Genomic DNA, 21,497 nt, shown 5'->3' with positions numbered 1-21,497 from the left:
CAACGCCAAAGCAGACCTCAAGTCAACAATCCAACTGACTCACGGCGACGATTGAGCACACACCACCACGAATTCAACTCTGCGGAATGACTCGTTGAACACCCCTGGTCCGACACCTTATCACTGGATGTTCTGAGCAATGATTGTTTGCTGCCTGAAAAATGATAGAGCTTGGTTTGGGTCGGATCAGCCGCCTGCTCAAGCACACACCGCAGACGTGGAAAGCTATACACGTCGCAGGTACTAATGGGAAGGGGACAATATGTGCCTACCTCTCTTCCATGCTCTGCGCGAGCGGTGTGCGCGTTGGCCGCTTCACATCTCCCCATTTGATTGATCGTTGGGATGGTATCACAATCAACGACCAAACAGTCCAGGAGTCAGTCTTCAGACGTGCCGAGGATCTTGTGATGGACAGGAATCATAAGGGCGGCATAGGAGCTACGGAGTTTGAGCTCCTTACAGCAACAGCATTCGAAGTCTTTGCCCAGGAAAAAATCGAGATGGGCGTGATCGAGGTTGGACTCGGAGGACGTCTAGATTCGACAAATACTATGGAGCACAAGGTTGTCACAGTCATATCAAAGATTGGGTTAGACCATCAGTCCTTCCTAGGGAACACCATAGAAGAGATTGCCCGTGAAAAGGCAGGTATCATGAGACCCGGCGTACCGTGTGTTTTGGACGAAAGCAATCCACCAGTCGTTCGGAAGGTCGTCGAGGACTACGCAAAAGAGATCGGAACTGATGTGATATTGAGTTCTACCGAGTCAGCCTTTCTCGACGGACTTTCGGAGGAGGATTTTGAGCCCCACCAATGGCAAAATCTGGCATGCGCATACACGGCGTTCCATCTGGCATACACCAAGCCTGCATCTCCTCTACACCACCTACTGCCCGCAATTCAAAACCTTCGCTGGCCAGGACGTCTACAGACTTTAGACATCAGGAGTGTCACAGGGCGGCGAGAAGTTGTTCTCCTTGATGGGGCTCACAATGTCCAGTCTGCAGAGGTTCTTGGATCATATGTGGATAACAGGCTGCGTAAAGGGGCAAGTAAAGTTACCTGGGTCCTTGCGGCTTCGAAAGGAAAGGAGCTCGAGGGCATTTTGAAACCTCTGCTGTACCCAGGTGATTGTGTTGCGGCTGTGAAGTTTGTTCCTGTTGATAGGATGCCTTGGGTTGAAGCAATGGCCCCTCAGGACATTCTAGCTGCTGCTTCTGCTTGTGGCCTCGATACTACGCAACTTCGCGATGCTGACAGTAACCTTTCTGGCGCTTTGCGTTGGGCAGCTACGGTTGCTGACGGGGGACCTTTGGTCATTGCTGGAAGTTTGTACCTAGTATCCGATGTGCTCCGACTTTTACGGGATGCGGAGCAGCTTAAGAGTCAACTTTTGGGATGAAACCCCGTCTCTCTGTTTTCAGATTGAGTTCTTGGCCTATGAATTAATTTGAAAGTCCCAGAAGAAGGTGGACAATGAGGAACAATGTTCATTTCAAGTCCTTCAGTGGCATTTCATTCGAAGGACGTCTACACTCGACAATCTTCTTCCTGTTGATTTGTTCGATTTCGAGAAGGGAAAGTCGCGGGTTGCTCCTTCCAGGCGCCGCTTACAATTTACAGACGCCCATGCTTATGAAGCAAGTGTAGTGTGCACATTGTTCCTTCCCTCTACAGCAAGACCTTTGAAGCTACTTGTCTTGTTGAATCACGTCTTCCACGCCGGCAAGTTTCTTCCATCTTCGTCTTCCTTCCACCTTTGATTCTCTCTGCGTTGTCACTTACAACAAGACTCGACGCATTTTTTTCCATCACAATTAACAAACTAGTTATCAATCGGGTTGGTGGACCGCCACGCAAAGCCATAATGTCTTCCAAGGAAAAGACACCCAAAAAGACGCCCTCAAGGATAGGTCGAACTGCCCGAGAACGACAGCGTAACGCAGCCGGTCTCCCTCCAAACATGCCTGAATTCGTAAGCTATCCGCAACTGTATCTTGAATACCGGCTCTACTGACCTGGACAGAGAGGCGATGAAAAACCATCTGCGTTCAGCACCAAGTCCTTTAGAGAGGCATCTGCGGACGATTCAACGTCAGTAGTCTCTACTCCCTTGTCGGAGAATCTTGAGGAGACCCGCGACTTAAGGAGGGACCCTTCTGCCTCATCACCCTTGTCGGACGCTGTCTTCCCAGTGGAACCTTCTTCTCCATCAAAGAGACGTCTTCGCAGTGGTGACTTGCCTCCAAGCCCAGTATGTGCACATCTTATTCTTCTCTACCCTCGTCGGCCCCCTCTCTATTGTACTTCATCACATGAGTACAACATCCTAACCATCTCTGAACTCCGACAGAAAAAGTCGAAGTCAAGCTCCGATAATTCTTCTTCTTCTATCACAGACCATATGGCGGGCCTGAACGTGAAATCAGACATTTCATTCACATCCATGAGCGTCGACGAGACCGCCGACACTCAAGAGGGGACCTCAAGAGCAAAGTCCAAAAAACCCAGGATGCACTGTCAGCCATCCACTCCGGAGAATGCTACCGTAACTCCCCGTTGTTCCAAGGCCTTTATGGACATTGAGGAAAACGCTGAAATCGAGTTCGAGCGTTATGATGACCTTCAAAAGGTTGCTGAAAGTGAGGTAACCCGTCAAGCAGAGAAGCTGTTTACCAAGATCTTCAACGCCAAAGTCGTATCAGAGCATGTCCAAATTGAAAAACTGAAAGGGGAGATTAGACAGATGGCACAATCCTACAATGAGAAAGGTGCATTGTGCGATGCTCAGGTTGCAGAACGACTTGAAGAGGTACAAATCGAGAAGCAGCAAGGTAAGATGTGCAAGGACAATCGGGCCATTGTTCGAACTGCTCTCGAGACGTTGAAAAATGCTGACTCTCTGAAATTCTAGGCCCGATCGAAGAAGATAATTCGAACCGTCTTCAGCTTGAAGTGATGGATAAGCAATGGGAGACAGCAATGCTTAAATATAGAAAACGGGATCTGATTTGTGTTGGAAGAGACGGCAACGACGAGTTCGTCAAAGCACCTTTTTCCGAGGAGTGTTATGTCAACCTGGCCAGAGAGATTATTCACCGATTCCGCCCAGAAGATGAGATGTTGCAAGGATGCTCCAGTTCTGACTGCGACCCCGAACTTGAATTGATGACGGATTTCAACCTCTACTTCCTGTCGTTGATTTGTACCAGTGCCAGTTGGGACAATAGCGAGGCTGTGAGTTCCCAGGGCCTCCTCAGAGAATAATGAGGGCTGACTTCCCCCAGTTTAGGGCTGCTGAGTGGTTCGTCAGCCGATCTCTCCTGACTGATAGAGAGGAAACATTCCGCTGCCTTGTAGCTCATCCATGGTATCAAGGAATGGAGAAAGCAGTTCAGCTACGGATCAAACAAGAGTTGGTCTTCTTCTTTGATAGGCGCTTCACATATCAGATGGGTCAGCTCTTCAAGATCGATCTCTCCATCCACGGCACTCTTCTCCGACTCGGATGCAATAGTACATTCCGCGAAGAAGATTCGATTGACTGTGGAGGTGTAGACGAGACGAGTATTGCAGAAGACAATGCAGAGCTTTGGGCAGGCATGAAGATTGAATTTATTCAACGAACAGAGGGAGCAATGGGCGTAAAATTGTCTGACCCAGTGCCTCCCAAGAGAAACGAGCGAGTTTCAGAAACCCAAGAGTCTGAGTACAATGTCAATTTGCAGCGAGCCTTGACACCGAAGCCGACTACTCATAGAGCCAACCGAGTCACTCAATCTGAAATATCGGAGTACACGAGACTTACGAAGAAGACCTTGGGTCCCGAGGTTTTGGCCGAGGTGACTGAGTGCACTGTTTCTGAAGGTCCGAGAACCCCTGGCTATGAAGCCGATACATCTGACACGGAGGTTGATGCCTATGGACAGAGCAACGGTGGTAGCTCCCCAATGGATAGTGAGGTGATGAACACGAGCAGAATGGAGGATGTATCATTGGAGTGAGCATTGACTTTCGAACATGTTCCTTGTTTTGCCGACACATGGAAGCAAACTGAGCTCCTCTTGTTCTTATTACCCATGTTTTCCACATTATGCGTTAGCTGGAGCTCCGAAGCAAAAGGGGTTCCTCCTGTTCTTATGATATGGTCTACTTATTGGTATGTATTAGCTCGTGTTCGGAAGCAAAGGGGCTGTGTTCTGGTTTTCGTGGTTTGTTACTGCAGAAGCATTCTCTTCTTCATCACTGTAAGAGTGCACGCTCGTCTCTCATTATATCATAGCAATCAATCTGCATCAATCGAAAATTGGAGAAAGTTGACTTGCTTTCATGTCAATTTTCACCCATGCAAATCCTCGGGAACAGGTGGATGAAGCGATCAGAACCAAACCAACGACAACTCCAAAACAACCAAGCACCCTCTACTTCCTATCCCTAGCCTCTAACTCCTCGATCCTCTCCTCCAACTCCGCAACTTTCTCCTCCATCTCATATCTCGCCTCCCTCCTTACATCCTCAACCCTCCTCTCCCACTCTCCCCTTACCTGCTCCCCGACCTCCCTCCTAACCCTCTCCCTCAATCTCTCCTCCCTCTCTGGCTCCAACCCCAACTCCTTCTCAATCTCCTTCCTCACCTCTTTCCTCAGCCCCTCTATCAACTTCTTCTTCTGACTCGCTAACAGCTTACGCCCCTCTTCCTGCACGTCCAGCACCATGCCTCGTCGGATCTCCGCCTTCATCTTGGAGGTCATAGAGGCCCGGAAGGAGGACTCGATTTCGGTGGTTATTTGGGCTTGGATCTCGGAGCGGATTTTTCGGTAGAGGGTCTGGCCTTCGAGGAATTCGGCAGAGGCTGGGTCGAGTTCTCGGTTCTGGAGTGTGGTTAGAGAGGGTGGAAGGATGAGGAAGTGACAGGACAGGGGAGTACGGTGGACGGTTCGGGCTCGGGCTCGGGGGAGAACCCTATGCCGGAGTGTTTGTTTGGTCGACACATGTTGAGTTTGGGTTTGTGTGGCTCAGGTGATGTAGAAGGAGGTCCGTCTTACGGGAAGAGAATCCGCGTTGCTATTCAGGTTGACGGTGGTCGAGTTAAAGGTGGTAGCAAGACAACTTTTGTGATACGAGCAGAATCAACCAAGTTGTAGTTGTTATGGAGGCGTATTCACTTGAACATCAAAAATTTAGACATGAAGGTGAATCGGAGGGAAGCGAGTCTAAACAGTGACGATTCACCAAAGATACTTCTCGGCTGCCATGGAATGCTAAGAAAAGATGAATGCTGAATCGCTGGATTTTGATATTCGATATCAAAGAAGGTGGAGCTTGGGCAGCAAACTGATCCTGCCCACGTTTATGGAATTTCAGAATATCCTAATGCTTCATCTCCAAAGAAGTTGTATGAAGGTGACATGAATCTCTGTGGTCTGGCTTGTTCTCGCAAACGAATAGAAGATAGAGTAACTAAAACATTGCCCACAGACAAAAGAAACGATAGACTCGTCGTGGGGAGAGATGGGAAAGAGCGCCAGGGGAGATCCTTTCAAACATCGTCTTATTATACGCTTGAGAATCCGATGACTATCGTTCACTAGCACCTCCCTGTTAAGTATGGCACAAGGAGAGCATGGCTCTACCAACAGTTGCCGAGACTTCCTTGAATGCCTGGCTCTGAAAATTGTGCTACCACCGAGCTGTGTCTCGTGACAAATTCCACTTCTATTTTGCTCTCAGTACTGAGGCCCACAGCTAGCTAGCGGACAAATCCGAGAAGCGAAAAGTGATTTTCTGATTTTCTGATTTTCGCACTGGCGCCCCGTACCCCTCCCCTCCTCCCCAAGGGCTTGGATAATACAATAATAGTAAGGCTGCTTGCTTGTCTAATTAACGAAGTAAGAGCCCATACTACTATATAAAATCGTACCAAAATTAGGCCGGATAGTATAATATAAAATTAAGTATTTATTACAAATTACTATAATTAGGTAACTATAGGCTATAAGCCCTTCTAGGATAATACTATTAATAGGGTCTAATAACTTCCTTAATATTTCTAAGATTAGAAATAAGAAAATTAAATTATTAAAATAACTAAGAAGCCGGCTAATTACTTTTTTTTAGTAATTAATTAATAAAATTATATAGGAATAATATTACTCGAGTTTTTTAGTATTTATATTACTAAAAAGTATATTATAATAATAAAGTATACCTTAAACTTAATTCCTATTAAAATAATATTATAACTTTTAATAAATCTATTACTATATTATAAAACTATTACTAAATAGGCTTATATAAATATTAATTAAGAAGAAATTATAAATAAATTAAAAGATTTATATAGAATCTTAGTTAATCTATATATAATCTAATAGTAATTATAAGAATAGAATATCCAAATATATATTTAAATAATAGATATATCTTTCCTTTATATATAGATTATAATCCTATATTATCTGAGAGATATAAATAAGGAAATACTTAAGAATCTTAAGAATTATAGTTATATAGCTTTAATTACTAGAGTTATTTATATATATAAGAAGCTTAGTTTTATTTACTATATAACTATAATAAATAGGCAAGCGGCAGACAAGTAACTATTTATAATACTATAAAGTAAGCTAAATAATAGGCGGATTATAGGTTATAGATAGTAGTATTTATATATATATTTCTATTAATAAGGTTTACTAGTAACCTAGTTAGTTTTTCTATACTTTACTATTTTGCCCTAGCTTGGAAAGTTAGGGCCTTATTTACTAATATATTTTATTATTTATAGGAAGAACTTATATATAATATTATAACTCCTGAATCCCGAGATAATTATATTATAAATATAATAGATATAGTCTAAAAAAGAAGAATATATTATATCTGGGCTAGACTAAATTTAGTTAATTAATAAATATAATAAGCTATTACTATTTGGGATTAAGATATATACTTATATTAATACTTATTTATATAATATTATCTAGATATATATTAGAATCTCTAATTAAATTACTTATTTAGTTATATAGTAGTATTTTCAGATTTATACTTAAATAGGCTATTACCCTTATTTCTTTAGGGCTAATTAAGGCTCTAAACTTTCTCTTATTACCGAAATATATTTTATATTCTTATAAATAGCTAATCTATTAGTTATATATATAGAAAACTATTTTATTTCTAGGAAAAGTACCGAGAATTAGTAGATTAAATCCTAGTAATAAGAGCTTTAGAAGAACTAGTTATACCGGTAATATATAAGTAATTCCGTTTCCCTATATTTGCCCCTTATTCTTTCTATTATTAGAAAAAAGTATTAGATACTAATAATTATACTACTTTTTATTAAGGCTATTAGATCTAGTATTATAATACCGAATTATATAACTAATTCTAATTAGTATATATAGAACTATTTTTAGGAACTGGCCTATACCAGGAATTATAATTACTAATACTTATAAGACCGGATTACTTTACTAGTACTTTATATATAGCGGATCTAAAACGAGATATATAGGTTTATAAACTTATAGAATATCTATAGGATTAGAAAAAATAGATCTAGACCTAATATAGTAGCCGGCAAGCTATTTAGACTATATATAAGGCCCTTAGGCGAGATATAGTACTAGAATTACTCTATAAATATAGAGCTTTATAATATAATTCTTAATAATTATTTAGTTTAGAATAAGTAATATAACTTTATATAGCTCTATATAAATAGTTTACTTATATACTAATATAAATATTAATAAGTTTTTACTAAGAAAAATACTAGAGTAATATTATTAGAAGCTTATATCTTATAATATAAATATAGCTAATATTTATATAGGAGATACTAATAGAAATAGTAACTAACTATATATTTAAGCTTATTACTAGCTCTAATATATAGTCCGGATATATATAGCTTTAGGGCAGCTACTAATATTAGAAGAGTCCGAAAAGCTAACTAGTAAATATAATACTACTATTATATAAAATAGGATTCTTAAGTAAGTTATTCTAATAAATATAAAGTATATAAATAATATATAAGCCAGAAAAATACCCGTATAGTTCCTAATAATCTAGGACTTTATTTAGGAATAGCTCTTTATTAGTAATACTCCTAATAATATAAGGTAATTAAATAAGCCAGTTATAGAATAACTAAATATATTAAGATAAGTATTATTTATTATTAAATATATTATTTTCGAAATTCTTTTCTTATTTTTAAAAATAATACTAATAGAATTATTAAATTTATTTATTATATAAATATTCTATATCCTTAAATTCTTATTTCTTAAAATAGTACTACTATTTCTTAAAACCTGCCCTAATACTATATATTCTATAGCCAAATACTAGTATAGTAATATCTAATATTACAAGTTCTATTAATCTACTAATAATAAATATAATATAGAGGCCGCTACTTTACTTATCTAGAATAGTAATACTAGTAGACTTAAACCTTATAGCTCTAGAATTCCGTCTATATCTGCCCCCCTCTTTATATCTGAAATACTTTAGATCTCTAGCTCTTTTTAGTATTCTTATCCTATATCTTTTCTTCTAGAAATATTTACTATACTTATTTCTCTAATTACTATTACTATATAGCTATTAGGTACTAGTTCTATTTTACCCCAGGCTTCTCTTATTCTAATAGCCCTATAACTATTTCTTTCTGTATTTCCTTTTACTATAAGCTATATTATTTGACCTAACTACTTTTCTAGTAGTATTTATACTACTATATAAGCTTAATGGGCTATAAATACAAGAGTTACTTAGGCTACTATTTAGGCTATAGCTCCTTATACTAGTAATAGGCTACCTAGAGCTCTTTAAGGTATTATAAATCAAAATATAGCCGGATCTAGTCTTATAAAATTATAGACTATAGTTTTATAGCTAGTTCTCTATAAGTAAGTATTTAATAATATAAAGAATTAGAGAACTAAATAAAGAATTATCTAATTTTCTAAAGAAGTTAATAGTAAGTTTTCTCTTATTTCTTTTACTAGATTCTCTATATAAATTCTAATAAATATTTTTTAATAGATAGCTTTTAATTTAAAATAAATAATTGAGTTTTTTCTACTCTTTCTAATATAGTTTCTTAGTAACTACTTCCTTACTTCTTTTTCTATATTAGTAGACCTATTTACTATTATTAATTTATTAATAATATAAATAAACTAGTATTCTATACTAGTTCTAATAGTAAAAGAGCCTAGGAACTTATAGTCTTATTAGGTTCTATCTAAACTATCTTTAATCTTTCCTATTATAGTATATATCTAAGCCCTAAGGATATCTGAATAATTTTTCTTATTTTATACTAGAATAAGATTCTATATAAAGATATTTATCTTGAAATTACTTATAAAAAGCTAGAAAATATTTAGAAGAAAACTTTATATAAAGATCTCTATTTTAAAATTACTTATAAAAAGTTAGAAAATACTTAGAAAATATAGTAATTTAAGGAAATTAAATAATAGACTAAGGAGGCCTAAAGAGCCCAGAAAAGTATTACTTACTAGTATAAGTATAAGACTTTAAAAATAAAAAGAAATCTAATAAACTAGTAAATAAATAAAAATATATATATAATTTTCTTTTTTAATTCTGGCTCCTATTCTTTATTTCTTCTATAAACTCTTTTTTGTTTTTAGGTTTAATTAACTTATATATACTAGGATTTTTCTTTACTTACTAATCTCTAGAAGCTATAAGATAATACGGAAAGTACTACTAAAAGTACTACTAAAGCTAATCCTAATAGTAATAATAATAATAATAGTAATAGGCTATTAGATTCTTCTTTAATTTTACTATTTTTTCCTTTAGTAAAAGGAACTATAATTAATCTTATAGATTATATAAGTATTACTTTATAATAACGGGTATATTAAAGATATAAATATACTATTTCTTTTTCTTATTAGATATAGAGAATTAATAAATATAATATCTTTAGCTTTATAAATAAAACCCAAGATATTCGGGCTATTACTAGTACTTTATCTATTACTCCAAATAGAAGTCTAACTATTATTATTAAACTCTCTAGGCTAATTAACCTTATTTCTCCTAAGTAAACCTATTATATAAGGTCTAATAAATTATATATAAATATCTACCGAGATTAAGGTAATTAAGAAAAAATAAACCTAATATCTAATATACTTTTTCTTATATTTTATAATTAGCTTAGTATTATTTTGGATTTTATTTTCTTATAAATATATATATATTTGGAATTTATAATTAATATTTTAAAATAATATTCTTTAATTAGTTCTTATATAATTTAAAAGTCAGATTACTAAATTTAATACTTTTATAATACTTAAATCTACCTAAGTTTATAAAGTCTTATAATTATTAGGGCCTTTATAATTCTTTACCTTTTAAGTTTAATATCTAAATAGTATTATATACTTTGCCTTTAATATAAAGAAAGCTCCTAAAAGTCTAGGATTATAAAGGGATTTTTATATTAAGAATATATTATATTATAATAATAAAATTATAGGTATTTATATATAGATATATAATATATTAGACTAGCTATACTAAAAACTATACTATATTTATATATAAAGTTACTAATTACTTTATATTAATACCGGACCTATATAGTTATATGATTTTATATAATTAACTAGCTATAGAAAAGCCCTAAAGCCCGAAACTTATAAAGAGTCTTAAGGGCTTTAGGGCTTCCGGACTATTACTAGTATCCGGTACTTTTTAAGAAAAGAATATAATATATTTTATAATAAGTAACTTATTATAGACTACTTAATCTTTAAATTAAATAGGAAATCTAAAGGCCGGACTTGTAATTTAAGTCTTATTAAGGTTATTAAAATCTTTATTAGCTAGTACTATAGATTTAATAAAAATATTACAGGAATCCTATAGGTTCTATTCTAATTTATCTAGAAAGTATATATAGTATATTTCCTTATTTATTCTAATATTTATATATAATTCCTAAAAGCTAAACTATTACCTAAGAGGAAAATAAGAAGGCTAAACTAATATTTTTAAAAACTAAGGCCTTAATAAATTTATTTAGAAAAGCTTACTAATTCTTCTAAAAATAATTTAAAAAAAGTTTAAGTTTATTATATATTATAATTTATATAATTAGGAATAAGAACTATTCTAATAGGCTAGAAAGAGTTTCTTATATAGCTTATTTATATAACTAGAAATAGGGACTTAAGTTTATTATATGAAATTACTTATATATAGAGACTTCTATTATAAACTTCTTATTTAGATTAATTAGTTAAACCTATTTTTAATACTAAGTCTTTATTAAGGTAACTTCCCGCTTCTAGAGGCTTTAGATAAAATAACTAATAAGTTTCTTAGCTATTAGCCAAGACTTATTAGCTAGAAAATCTATAAGTAATAGATAAGATTATAAAATAGAACTTCCCTAATTATAATACTAAGATATTTTATTATAATATAAAATAATTAGATATAAAAGCTCTATTAAATATAATATATTTTAAATTATAAGTTTATAAGATAGGTATAGAAAGTCTTAGTACTTAACTAGTACTATAGTCTAGTCTAAAGGCACCTGTTATTTTTTATACCTAATTTAATAAGAATAAAAAGTACTTATATTTTAATTCAAAGAATAATTAGAACTTTTATATAGACTTAGGGTAGTAATTTGCTTTATAGAGAAAGAATAGACTAGAAATACTTATATTATATTAATCTTTAGAAAAAATTATAATAAATACTATAACTTCTAAAATATTTTCGAGAAAGCTTCCCTAAACTAAAGTAGGCTAGTTTATAATCCCGAAAGATCTATAGAAGTCTTATATACCCGAGAATATAAGTACTTAAGGTAAATACTATTTAAGTCCTAACCTATAATAAAAGGAAAATAAAATATATAAAATAAAATATATAAAGTAAAAGTAAAATAAAATACCCGGATATTTAATAAATAGAAAGCCTAACTATAGGTTATAAGAACTAGTACTAACTAGATATATATATAGTAATATTAAAGGAGAAATAAGATAAGAGAAACTAAAAAGTAAGTTAGTATATATTTTATAAAAATAAATAGGGAGATATCTAAATAGCCTAAAGGTAAGAAGTATATATTAAAGAAATCGAGATTAGAGAGAGAAGGGCTATTTCTTATAAGAATAAGTTAGTATATATTTCAAGATAAAGAATAGGAGTATTTAGTAATAGCCCAAAAGCTTTTATAAGTATTAAAGAAAAGAAGAAGGTATTAAAGTTCGGAAAAATCTAAATAGGAATTAGCTTTTTTTTTAGAAGTTTGAGAGAAGATATTCCTAAAGGGCCTAAAGGTATAAGAGATATTAGAAAAGAAGAGAAGAAAATATTAGAGAAAGAAAAAAGAAATCTAAAATTTAGCTTTCTAAAAAGCAAATAGGTTAAAGACTTATAGTATAGAAGTTCTAGATAAAAGTAATCCGGAAATAATAGTTAGATACTAGCTTTTAATATTATTAGTAGAAGTATTAAAAAAGGAAAAATTCGGAGAAAGAGAAAAAGATTATAAGGTAATTAGATACTAGCTCTTAGTATTAATAAAAGAAGTATTAAAGAAGGAGAAATAAGGAAAAAAGATAAGAAAAAGAGGTAAAAAGAAATAAAGAGGAAAAGAGAAAGATTATAAGATAATTAGATACTAGCTCTTAGTATTAATAGAGATATTAATAAAGATATTAATAAAAGTATTAATAAAGAAGGTATTAGTAAAAGACAGAAGCTCTTAGTATTAATAATAAAGTCGAAAAAATATAAAAGAAAAATAAAGGTTTTAGAGCAAAAATAGAATAAAGTTATAATTTTATAAAAAATAAAATTACTAGTATAAGGTAATTATATTATTATATAATTCTATATTTATTTTTACTATTTATTAAAAATATATATTTCTTAAAAGAAAATATTACTTAGAATTCTTAAGCTTCTCTAATTTAATAATTATATATTTAAAAAATAAGAAATAAATATAATTATATATACTAGAATAAGGGAATTCTTCTTATCTAAAAATTATAATTATAATATTACTAAATATAGAAATATAGAAGTTTATATAATAAGCTATATATAAAGATTTAAAAAGATTTAAATTACCTTAAATTATTTATAATTAGTAAAATAAATTAGCTAATTATATAAGTTAAGTATAGTTTAATTATTATTAGTATACCTTAGCTTTTATAAATTAGTAAAAGAAAGAATATTTATATCTTTATTTTTATAACTATAATACCTAAAATTATAATTTTTTTAATATTTAAATATACTTAATCTAGGGCTATTAAATACTAATATTTCTATTTTCAGGTATTATTTATTATAAATTTATTTGAATTTAAATAATTATATTAAATATATATTTTTATATCCCAAAAATAAATAATAAAAATATAGCTATACTAGCTTTAATCTTAGCCTTAACCTTAATCTTAACCTTCTTCTAAAAACAACTTTAATTCCGATATATAATACTATTATTAAAGCTCTTTTTTATTAAAGATATATTAAATATAGCTTTAGGTAATAGCTCTAGTAAAAGTAAAAGTAATAGAAAAGGCTATAAAGCTATAAATAAGTAAAAAGATAATATTTATAATATACTTTCTAATAATTCAGACTTAGTTTATAATATCCTCTCCTATTAATATATTTAACTAATAAACCCCTTTATTTCTCGACCTTCTTCTTATATATAACCTTCTCCTTTTCCTCTATAATAATATTTTAATCTCCTTATACTATCTAATAATACTACTAAAGTAGTAAAGCAAATTAATAATAAGGCTAAAATTAGAAAGATAGAGCTATATTAGGATAAAAAGCTAAAGAGATTAAAGAAAGGCAAGGCAAATCTAAAGGCAAGCTTAATATATACTTATAGAACTGAATTCTTTTAAGCTTATACTATTTATAATAATAAGAAAAGACTAAGAGGCCCTTTCAAATACTATATAGTTATAGAAGGCAAATTTAATAGTACTTATATAAATTATAGATATAATAATAATAGTAAAGTCTATACTTTCTATTAACTTAATACTAATTCTACTAAGTCTGGAAAGCCTTATTTCATATTTATAAAACCCTTTATACTAAAGCCTTAACCGCCTATAAGATATAGAAAGCAAGTATAAAGATAGATATAAGGTCAGAAGGTAATAGGGAAGAAGGTTATAGTAGAGGAGGATAAGAATACTAGAAAAGAAGAAAATAAAGGAGATATAGATAATTCGAGTAATATAGGTAATACGGAGGATATAGAGAATAAGGGAAATAGAGATATACCTCGTAATCTATAGAATTTGCCTTACGGACCATATAAGCTAAGGGGGGATTAGGAGTAGTCGAGAATAAGGCATATATACTATACTTTTTTTTTTTGGTAAGATATAGTAGGGGGGGGGGGAAGTGGGGGGATATGGGCGCGAAAATCAGAAAATCAGAAAATCACTTTTCGCTTCTCGGATTTGTCCGCTAGCCCGCTAATGGCCTCAGTATGTTGGTCGAATGCGTTTCTCAAGCCAAAGAGTGGCTCTCTAGAGATTGAATGCGTCTCTCACCATGTTCATTACCAGCAAATATTTTAGGGATCTATTATTAGTACTGCGCAATACGTCCAATGTTCGCTCGAGAACAAACGCCGTTTCCGAGACGCCAACAGAAGGATTGGGAAGAATGAACGACGGTGAATATGCATACCGCCCAGACCACATGCTGGGGCAACATCTGGCCGGTCAAAGTGACCTCGTCCGTGGTCTGCATAAAGTATACAGACATCGGTCATTTTCCGTCATGAATGATCACTGCCTTTTCCATCTTCATTGCGAATTGATTTTGCTTAGTCCAAAAGTTATCACCTCGAAAACATTTGTTGAGGGGTTGCAACAAGTACGATTCTGACTCTGTTTCTATGATTTCAGAGCCGGATCTTGGAACAATTCACAACCATGTCAGAGCCATACCCTCTCAATCGCCACCACCTCCTGAGTCACACCACAGTGATCTCAACTTGGCAAATAAGCACTCGTTAAGTTCCGAGCACTCGTTGCCCCGTCGTCGGAAGATTTCTTTGATGAGCAAAATTGGCATCTGGAATTTTATTATACTCATTGTTGGAAGCTTATTTATTTGCGGTATCTTGGGATTTCTTTGGTACTTGGTATGATTATCTCTATTTTTATTTTTTTTGCCTGCTTGATTGGGCATTTTATATTCCTTGATCTTACTAGCGGAGATACATTTTATTACAAACTCCTGCCCCTTTGAGCTCTTTCAACAATTACAATCGGTAACACACCCTGCCCGTTTGATTTAGGTTCAGCTAAGGAATCTCCTCAAGACTGCAACAATTCGACCTCATGACCCGTACCGAGACGACCCTGATCCTTGCCGCCCTCCAACCAACTCGCCACACTGGCTTGGCAACCGTCACGATCTTCTTAGTCTTTCATATACTTCTTGTACTTACGATCATCTCCCTGTCCAGCACGTCTCTCTCTTCCATTGGTGAAGCTTGGCATACAGTGGCGCAGTTACAAAGTGCCAATGTTGTGTCTCTCCTTGACAATGCAAGCTTGATGCATGATGGAGAGGTGGAGAGATGGGTAGAGAAGAGTGACGGGAAAGGAAGCGCGAGTAGGGTTATGGTATTGGGTGGTGATGGAGGCAGTGGGGCAGCACATGTGAGAAAATGATGGGAGTCGACACAGTTTTAGGGGGCCTTACTTTGAAGGGAGCATTAGCAATGAATTCGGAATGTTTCATGGCATATGGCAGGTACTGGGTTTTGGAATTTATAAAGCAGAACGGGTATTACATGCGAAGAGAATGGAGTTTGAATTTTTGATTTCATTCATCATGCTCGTTTACTCCATGGAGCAATCATTGAACATAAAGCCAACAGACAAACGGCACATATCTCCCCATGAACTCCTTGCAAAATGCATGCAATCGGACCATTTGAGGCAAAATGAACGTAAAGATATCTACTCAGCAACGAACTTGGCTTTCTTCTTTTTCTTATCATTTTTCGGCCTGCTGGAAGGCTCGCCGGCTGGCTCAACCTCGTCGTCCTCATCCTTCGAGGCCGGAGTTACGATCTCCTTATTCTTCTTGGCTTTCTTCTCCTTCTTTGGCTTTTTGGCGGTCTCCGCGATCAAAGCAGTGACAGATTCCTCGACTTCCTCCTTGGAAGGTTTGACACCAGCGGAACTCTCCTCCTTTTCGGACTTGCTTAGCTCGTCAACAGCAGCTGCACCCTTACCCTCTTTCTCAGCCTTGGACTTCTTCTTCTTCTTCTTGGACTTGCTTGACTCCTCCGCAATCGGTGCAGCCTCGGGGGCCTTCATCTTGTCCTCAGCAGCTGGTGCAGCTTCGATAGCCTCAGTCTCGCCGTCGTTTTCTGTCAACTGCGGAACGGCCTTTGCCTTCTTGGAAAAACCTTTGGCAGACTGGAGCGCAGGAGCATCAAACTCATAGCCAATTGCCTTCATCTCCTTAGCCTTCATCTCTCTTCGCTCCTGTTCATGTCGGTTGCGCTTTTCCCAAACCTCCTCGGATGCACCCTGCTCCAGCTTGCGACCTTCCAGCTTGTTCCATGGGACCTTCTTGAACCGCTTATTGGCACCCTCGAATACCTTTGCCGGAACTTGCTCGTCGGGGACTAATTTAACCTTGAGAAGATGGCCGAACATGAGGTAGTTGTCCATTGTCTTAGCAACGATGTCCGCAACACCCCCATCCTGGAACTGGATGAAAGCGTAATGTTTGCTAGCGCCGGTCTTCCTATTGCGTGACAGACGAAGCTTGAGAATCTTGCCGAACTGTCCGAAGTAGGCTTTCATCTCATGCTCGTAGAATCCATGGGGAATACGACCAACGAATACGACACCCGGCTTGCCCTGACCAGGAAACTCGGCGACTTTCTTAAGCTTTAGTTGTTTCTTATTGGAGAGGTTCTTGTTTTCTGTGATTGCCGGAATTTCAAGACCTTCTTTGTAGATTTCCTCGACCTTGTCATCTTCCTCATCACCGTCACTCTCAAAACCTTTGAGGAGTGCTTCAGTCTGATCGTCGATTTCGTCCTCCGAGTCCTCATCTACTTCCTCGTCACCCTTGTCCTCGACGTTCTTCTTGGTAGCATTTTGCTTCTTCGAGGAGCTCTTGTCCATCTTGGGAACGGTAGGCGCGCTTGCTCCACTGCTGGCCTCCTTCACGGGTTTCTCAGATGCCTTCGCAACATTCTTGTCCTTCTTGTTGGCAAGCTTGTCGGAAACTTCAAACTTGTTTGCTGGTTTTGCCTCGGAACCTCCATTGGAAATTGCCTTAGTGTTCTTCGCCTTCTTGACTTGGGCGGGTATCAGACCTTCGGTGGTAGTCGAGTCGGTGGGGTTCTTGGACTTCTTTGCCTTGATAGGAGCAGCATCCTCGGTGGCTGTTGTCTATTGTCAGCCAAAGACTACGGCAAGAACAATGAGTTTCGTACCTTTGCGCTTCTTTGCTGGAGCTTCTGAAGCATCGGTGGCAACGTTCTTCACCTTCTTGGGCTTTTCGGCATCGCGCTCAGGCGTGGAAGCTGTGCTGAATCAGTATATTTTCCAGGTGAAGACTGTTGGTCTTTATTGAAGATATTCGTACCCTTACGCTTCTTTGTCTTCAGATCCTTTAAGGCGGCGTCCTTTGCCATTGCGTGAAGACGTCAATGGTGGAGTCGTGTGGTGATTTTCGGGGAAGTTTTGGATCGTCAGTTCTGGGTTGAACTTTTTTTGGGCAGGCCTTTTTCTGCCGTTTGGGCGGTGAGCCTTGCTGCCCTCCACGAAATGAGCACTAAAGCCTCATCTCTTGGCTGCGGAGTTTGCTTCATATTTCTCTGATATTTTTACTTTCAAATAACGTAGGCTTATTCACTACGGTCGTACCACAACGTATACTTCGTTGACTGATATGGGTAAGAGAGTGTCTCGATGAAGGCCAGCTTGTCAGCCACCACGGAGTTCATTTAATCCTCCGAAGCTCCGTCAGCGCTGGAAAATGGCGCAGCTGGGGGGCTTCACTCATCTTTACTCGTTGCGTTTCAATACCAGGGTCCAGTTTCCTCGGAAGTTCACAGCGAAAGTGTGCTCGCTCATTGTAAAATGCCAGACTCTCGAGCTTAAATCAATCCGTCTCTTTTGTCTGCTCTTTTGACATATTTCATTTCAAGCATCACTTTTGAAACAGCCTGTCACTCTTCCTGTAGTGTTGGCCACGCATAAGTCTCATCGCACGATCACTTCATCGATATACTCCTTCATTCTTAACACCAAGCCATGAGTCACTTCGGGAAGAAAGTATTTAACGTTGACTCTGATATTCCCGACCTTTCTGGGAAGGTAATTCTGGTCACCGGAGGTCAGCTTGATCCCCCTTCACGCAAATCAGACTCAAGTAACAGTCGGTAGGCAATTCCGGCATAGGCAGGCCAACATGTCTTTGCCTAGCCAAACATAATCCTGCCAAGATCATTATCGCGGCTAGAAATCCGAAGACGGGTGAGACAATACTCGAGGAGATCCAAGAAGCGGCTCCAAAAGTGGAAGTAAGCTTCCTACTTCTCCTTAAATTGTTTCACGAGTTGTGCCACCAGCTGTCGCACAATTAAATATGTTAGAATACCTTCCACCTCGGTGACTGGAGTGGTTCACCAGAATGCTTTCATGAGGTAATACTGACTTTGCGAAGGTGACCTTCCTCGAGTGCAATCTTGGATCCCTTGCATCCGTCCGAGACGCAGCAAAAAAAATTCTCTCCTCCACTCAACGTCTCGATATCCTGTTTTGCAACGCTGGAATTCTTGACCCTCCTCTCGGCTTGTCTGAAGATGGATACGAAATCCATTTCGGAGTCAACTATCTCGGTCATGCCTTCTTAATAAAGTTGCTGCTTCCACTCCTACTCAGGACGACCGAAGTGCAGCCCGATGTTCGAGTTATTCTTCTTGGTTCCACAGGATATCGATTTCATGATCCACGGGGTATCGTATTTAAGGACCTCCGAACGACTCAGCAGAACCTCACACGGTTCGGCATGTTTGGTGGTATGCTTCGTTACTTTCAATCCAAATTAGCCATCATCTTGTATACAGTTGAACTTGCACGCCGATACCCTATGATTAAGGTTGTTGCCGTTCATCCAGGTATTATCGATACGCCATTGACTCCGCATTGGATGAAAGCGAATGCTCTGACAAGATTCATAACCGCAGGTGGTGAAGGTGGCATTAAAAGCCCCGAAGAAGGCTCCTGGAATCAACTCTGGGCGGCGACGGGATCAGGGGTAATCAGTGGCGAATACTATGAGCCGGTTGGAATTCTGGGGACGAGGACGAAGAAGTCTAAGGACCCAGAGTTACGGAACGAATTATGGGAATGGACTGAGGAACAACTGAAAATTTGGGCTGTTTGAACTGGTGGTCTGACAAACAGCTCTCTGTTCTAGACTACAATACTCGATTTTTGCAATTAGTTCGCAACAGACGGAATTGTCAGTGTTCGTTGCTCATTTTGCTATGAATCACGTGACCGAGTTCAACTTCGAGGACTAAACTTCTGAGAGCTTGCCAAGATCCAACATCGCTGATGTATCTGACGATTATCAGAATTTAGTCATTTTTTCCTTTCAAATTCGATTCTGAGAGATGAAGAGTGTACCTAGATATTCCCTCATTTTGCACATGACATTGAAGAAGTAGGAAACTCGCTTACTTGTTTCGGTCCGGTCTTGTCCAAATACATCAAATCAACATCACCGAACTATGGCTCCATCAAACAGAAACAATTCGCACGAAGAGATCTGGGACGATTCAGCGCTCGTCGACTCTTGGAACGACGCTCTCGAGGAATACAAGGTGAGGGAGAGCGGCAAAACCCAAGACGTCAAACCGAGAAAATCTGATCTCGAGGCAGAAATACCATAGCCTCAAGGCTCGCGGCGAAGATGTAGAAGAAGTACTCAGAGCAGCCGAGAGTCGTCATAACGGAGTGTCTGTTCAACAGTCCAAGCACAGATAGAATGCTGACTGTGTTGAAGAAGCCAAGAGATCGATCACGAAGAGGAACAAGCGGACGATAGCAGGCTTGTCAATGATCCACGTGCCAAGAAGAACCTGCCCGAGGAAACGGGAGATCATGACACAAAATCTGCCAAGCATGAGGCTCCAGTATGCGTTCTCAGGCCCATTTCTAAAGATAAACTCCTTGATTAGATCCCTTGGCACTCTTCATGCAAACTTTAACTGAATCTTATCTCTTTTTAGATAGCACACACGCAACCAGAGGTGGGCCAAGCATCAGGACGAACGCCACCAGCACTGCCTCAACATTTGATCGGCCAAGGTGAGACAAACATCCGGATCAAATTTTTTGATGGGTCACGCTAATGTGGGGCTCTCAATGCAGTTCAAGATGAGGGGTTGAAGAACTTACTGATGTCTTGGTACTACGCTGGGTACTATACAGGGTTGTACGAAGGTCAGCAACAGGGACAAGTGGCGGTTGCCAAGCATGAAGCGTAGTGCGAACGGTCGGGCTTCAACCGATCATCTGTGACAGGAAGAGTTTGGACCGTCCGATAGTGTCCCTGTATCCGAGATCAGGTCCAAGCGACTGGCAGAAAGTTTTCTTGACATCTGTCAGCGGCGACATGGGATGCGTGCTGTGAATAGGAAACGCAGCGTCACAATCACAGAAGCGGCTCGTTTCACGATCATATTATGATTGGGGTCTCTGAGTTTTGTGTTTCTCCGATGTTTCGTCGTCTCCGAATCATATCTGAAGGTTAAGCAACTTATGCGCCTGGGCCGCGGGCTACCTCCTTTGGGCGGCTCGATAGCCTTGATGTTGGTTGCGGGCCTCGGCCAGATAAGCTTCTATGGGACATCTGAAGGCCAGAATGGCAAATAACAGTGGTCGTGATGGACGCGGCCAGAATCCGTGGACTCCTTCTGGAATTTCCGGGAGTCGGCGATGTTGTCTTTGGCGCCCCCTGCCTTCCGAATTGCTGCGCTCAGGAAACGGTTTTCCGCCGCCGTCGCCTCCGCCTGCCATCCGTCCTCTTGACTAGATGGCATCGATTATCTGATCTTCCGGAATTCACTCTAGCCTTTTCCATCACAATCGGATCATTTTCTGCCATCTCAACCCCAGCTGAGACGAAGCGACGTCGGGCGCCCCTGACCGGAGCCGCCTGCATTCGGTTGTGAGACGAGCCTGGGACGAACTTTAAAACACACTATGTCCGAGGCCGCCGCTAACACGCCTCGCTTCACTTGAGCCACTACCTTTCCATGGCCCGTGCCCCCTCCCCCTCCCCTGAACATCCCTTCCTTCGCCCAACTGCCACCCCTGGATCTAAGATCATCTGTGTATCGGATTAGACAACG

At 37.6% G+C, this 21,497-nt stretch overlaps 7 protein-coding genes across 7 annotated transcripts; 6 read left to right on the top strand and 1 right to left on the bottom strand.

Annotated features, from left to right (window-relative positions):
- The first annotated feature begins 50 nt into the window (after positions 1-50).
- Positions 51-1,539, top strand: K444DRAFT_615235 (Mur ligase). The gene has a single exon (XM_024880688.1). It carries the CDS (start codon positions 504-506, stop codon positions 1,404-1,406), a length of 903 nt encoding a protein of 300 aa, XP_024733714.1. The 5' UTR covers positions 51-503; the 3' UTR covers positions 1,407-1,539.
- A 1,305-nt stretch (positions 1,540-2,844) lies between these two features.
- On the top strand, positions 2,845-4,171 carry K444DRAFT_36101 (uncharacterized protein). Its single transcript, XM_024872183.1, has 3 exons — positions 2,845-3,042; positions 3,091-3,241; positions 3,292-4,171. Exons 1-3 carry the CDS (start codon positions 2,963-2,965, stop codon positions 4,006-4,008), a joined length of 948 nt encoding a protein of 315 aa, XP_024733713.1. The 5' UTR covers positions 2,845-2,962; the 3' UTR covers positions 4,009-4,171.
- On the top strand, positions 4,141-4,822 carry K444DRAFT_36068 (uncharacterized protein). Its single transcript, XM_024872179.1, has one exon. It carries the CDS (start codon positions 4,334-4,336, stop codon positions 4,673-4,675), a length of 342 nt encoding a protein of 113 aa, XP_024733712.1. The 5' UTR covers positions 4,141-4,333; the 3' UTR covers positions 4,676-4,822.
- Positions 4,823-15,210: 10,388 nt separating this feature from the next.
- On the top strand, positions 15,211-15,913 carry K444DRAFT_615229 (uncharacterized protein). Its single transcript, XM_024880687.1, has one exon. It carries the CDS (start codon positions 15,439-15,441, stop codon positions 15,772-15,774), a length of 336 nt encoding a protein of 111 aa, XP_024733711.1. The 5' UTR covers positions 15,211-15,438; the 3' UTR covers positions 15,775-15,913.
- Positions 15,914-16,065: 152 nt separating this feature from the next.
- Positions 16,066-17,765, bottom strand: K444DRAFT_631971 (uncharacterized protein; the record flags this gene model as incomplete). Its single annotated transcript, XM_024883434.1, has 3 exons — positions 16,066-17,513; positions 17,565-17,654; positions 17,717-17,765. 3 exons carry the CDS (start codon positions 17,763-17,765, stop codon positions 16,066-16,068), a joined length of 1,587 nt encoding a protein of 528 aa, XP_024733710.1.
- A 395-nt stretch (positions 17,766-18,160) lies between these two features.
- On the top strand, positions 18,161-19,616 carry K444DRAFT_615225 (oxidoreductase). The gene is made up of 3 exons (XM_024880686.1): positions 18,161-18,469; positions 18,520-18,656; positions 18,800-19,616. Exons 1-3 carry the CDS (start codon positions 18,388-18,390, stop codon positions 19,520-19,522), a joined length of 942 nt encoding a protein of 313 aa, XP_024733709.1. The 5' UTR covers positions 18,161-18,387; the 3' UTR covers positions 19,523-19,616.
- A 127-nt stretch (positions 19,617-19,743) lies between these two features.
- K444DRAFT_35879 (uncharacterized protein) lies at positions 19,744-20,830 on the top strand. Its single transcript, XM_024872159.1, has 5 exons — positions 19,744-19,964; positions 20,023-20,099; positions 20,147-20,276; positions 20,373-20,451; positions 20,515-20,830. The coding sequence occupies exons 1-5, from the start codon at positions 19,872-19,874 to the stop codon at positions 20,628-20,630; spliced, it is 495 nt and encodes a 164-aa protein (XP_024733708.1). The 5' UTR covers positions 19,744-19,871; the 3' UTR covers positions 20,631-20,830.
- Positions 20,831-21,497: the final 667 nt, after the last annotated feature.

Source organism: Hyaloscypha bicolor (assembly GCF_002865645.1).
Source record: "Hyaloscypha bicolor E unplaced genomic scaffold K444scaffold_117, whole genome shotgun sequence".
Taxonomy (NCBI): domain Eukaryota; kingdom Fungi; phylum Ascomycota; class Leotiomycetes; order Helotiales; family Hyaloscyphaceae; genus Hyaloscypha; species Hyaloscypha bicolor.
This window is presented reverse-complemented; position numbering and strand designations above follow the sequence as displayed.

Excerpts from the sequence above, each read along its gene's own strand:
- K444DRAFT_615235 (XM_024880688.1), top strand. The coding sequence starts at position 504 with ATGGGCGTGATCGAGGTTGGACTCGGAGGACGTCTAGATTCGACAAAT.
- K444DRAFT_36101 (XM_024872183.1), top strand. The coding sequence starts at position 2,963 with ATGGATAAGCAATGGGAGACAGCAATGCTTAAATATAGAAAACGGGAT. Across the intron at positions 3,043-3,090 it reads GGAAGAGACGGCAACGACGA|AGAGATTATTCACCGATTCC; the intron begins GTTCGTCAAAGC and ends CAACCTGGCCAG. Across the intron at positions 3,242-3,291 it reads GTTGGGACAATAGCGAGGCT|TTTAGGGCTGCTGAGTGGTT; the intron begins GTGAGTTCCCAG and ends GACTTCCCCCAG.
- K444DRAFT_36068 (XM_024872179.1), top strand. The coding sequence starts at position 4,334 with ATGTCAATTTTCACCCATGCAAATCCTCGGGAACAGGTGGATGAAGCG.
- K444DRAFT_615229 (XM_024880687.1), top strand. The coding sequence starts at position 15,439 with ATGACCCGTACCGAGACGACCCTGATCCTTGCCGCCCTCCAACCAACT.
- K444DRAFT_615225 (XM_024880686.1), top strand. The coding sequence starts at position 18,388 with ATGAGTCACTTCGGGAAGAAAGTATTTAACGTTGACTCTGATATTCCC. Across the intron at positions 18,470-18,519 it reads GGTAATTCTGGTCACCGGAG|GCAATTCCGGCATAGGCAGG; the intron begins GTCAGCTTGATC and ends AACAGTCGGTAG. Across the intron at positions 18,657-18,799 it reads AAGCGGCTCCAAAAGTGGAA|GTGACCTTCCTCGAGTGCAA; the intron begins GTAAGCTTCCTA and ends GACTTTGCGAAG.
- K444DRAFT_35879 (XM_024872159.1), top strand. The coding sequence starts at position 19,872 with ATGGCTCCATCAAACAGAAACAATTCGCACGAAGAGATCTGGGACGAT. Across the intron at positions 19,965-20,022 it reads ACGCTCTCGAGGAATACAAG|AAATACCATAGCCTCAAGGC; the intron begins GTGAGGGAGAGC and ends ATCTCGAGGCAG. Across the intron at positions 20,452-20,514 it reads TCAACATTTGATCGGCCAAG|TTCAAGATGAGGGGTTGAAG; the intron begins GTGAGACAAACA and ends CTCTCAATGCAG.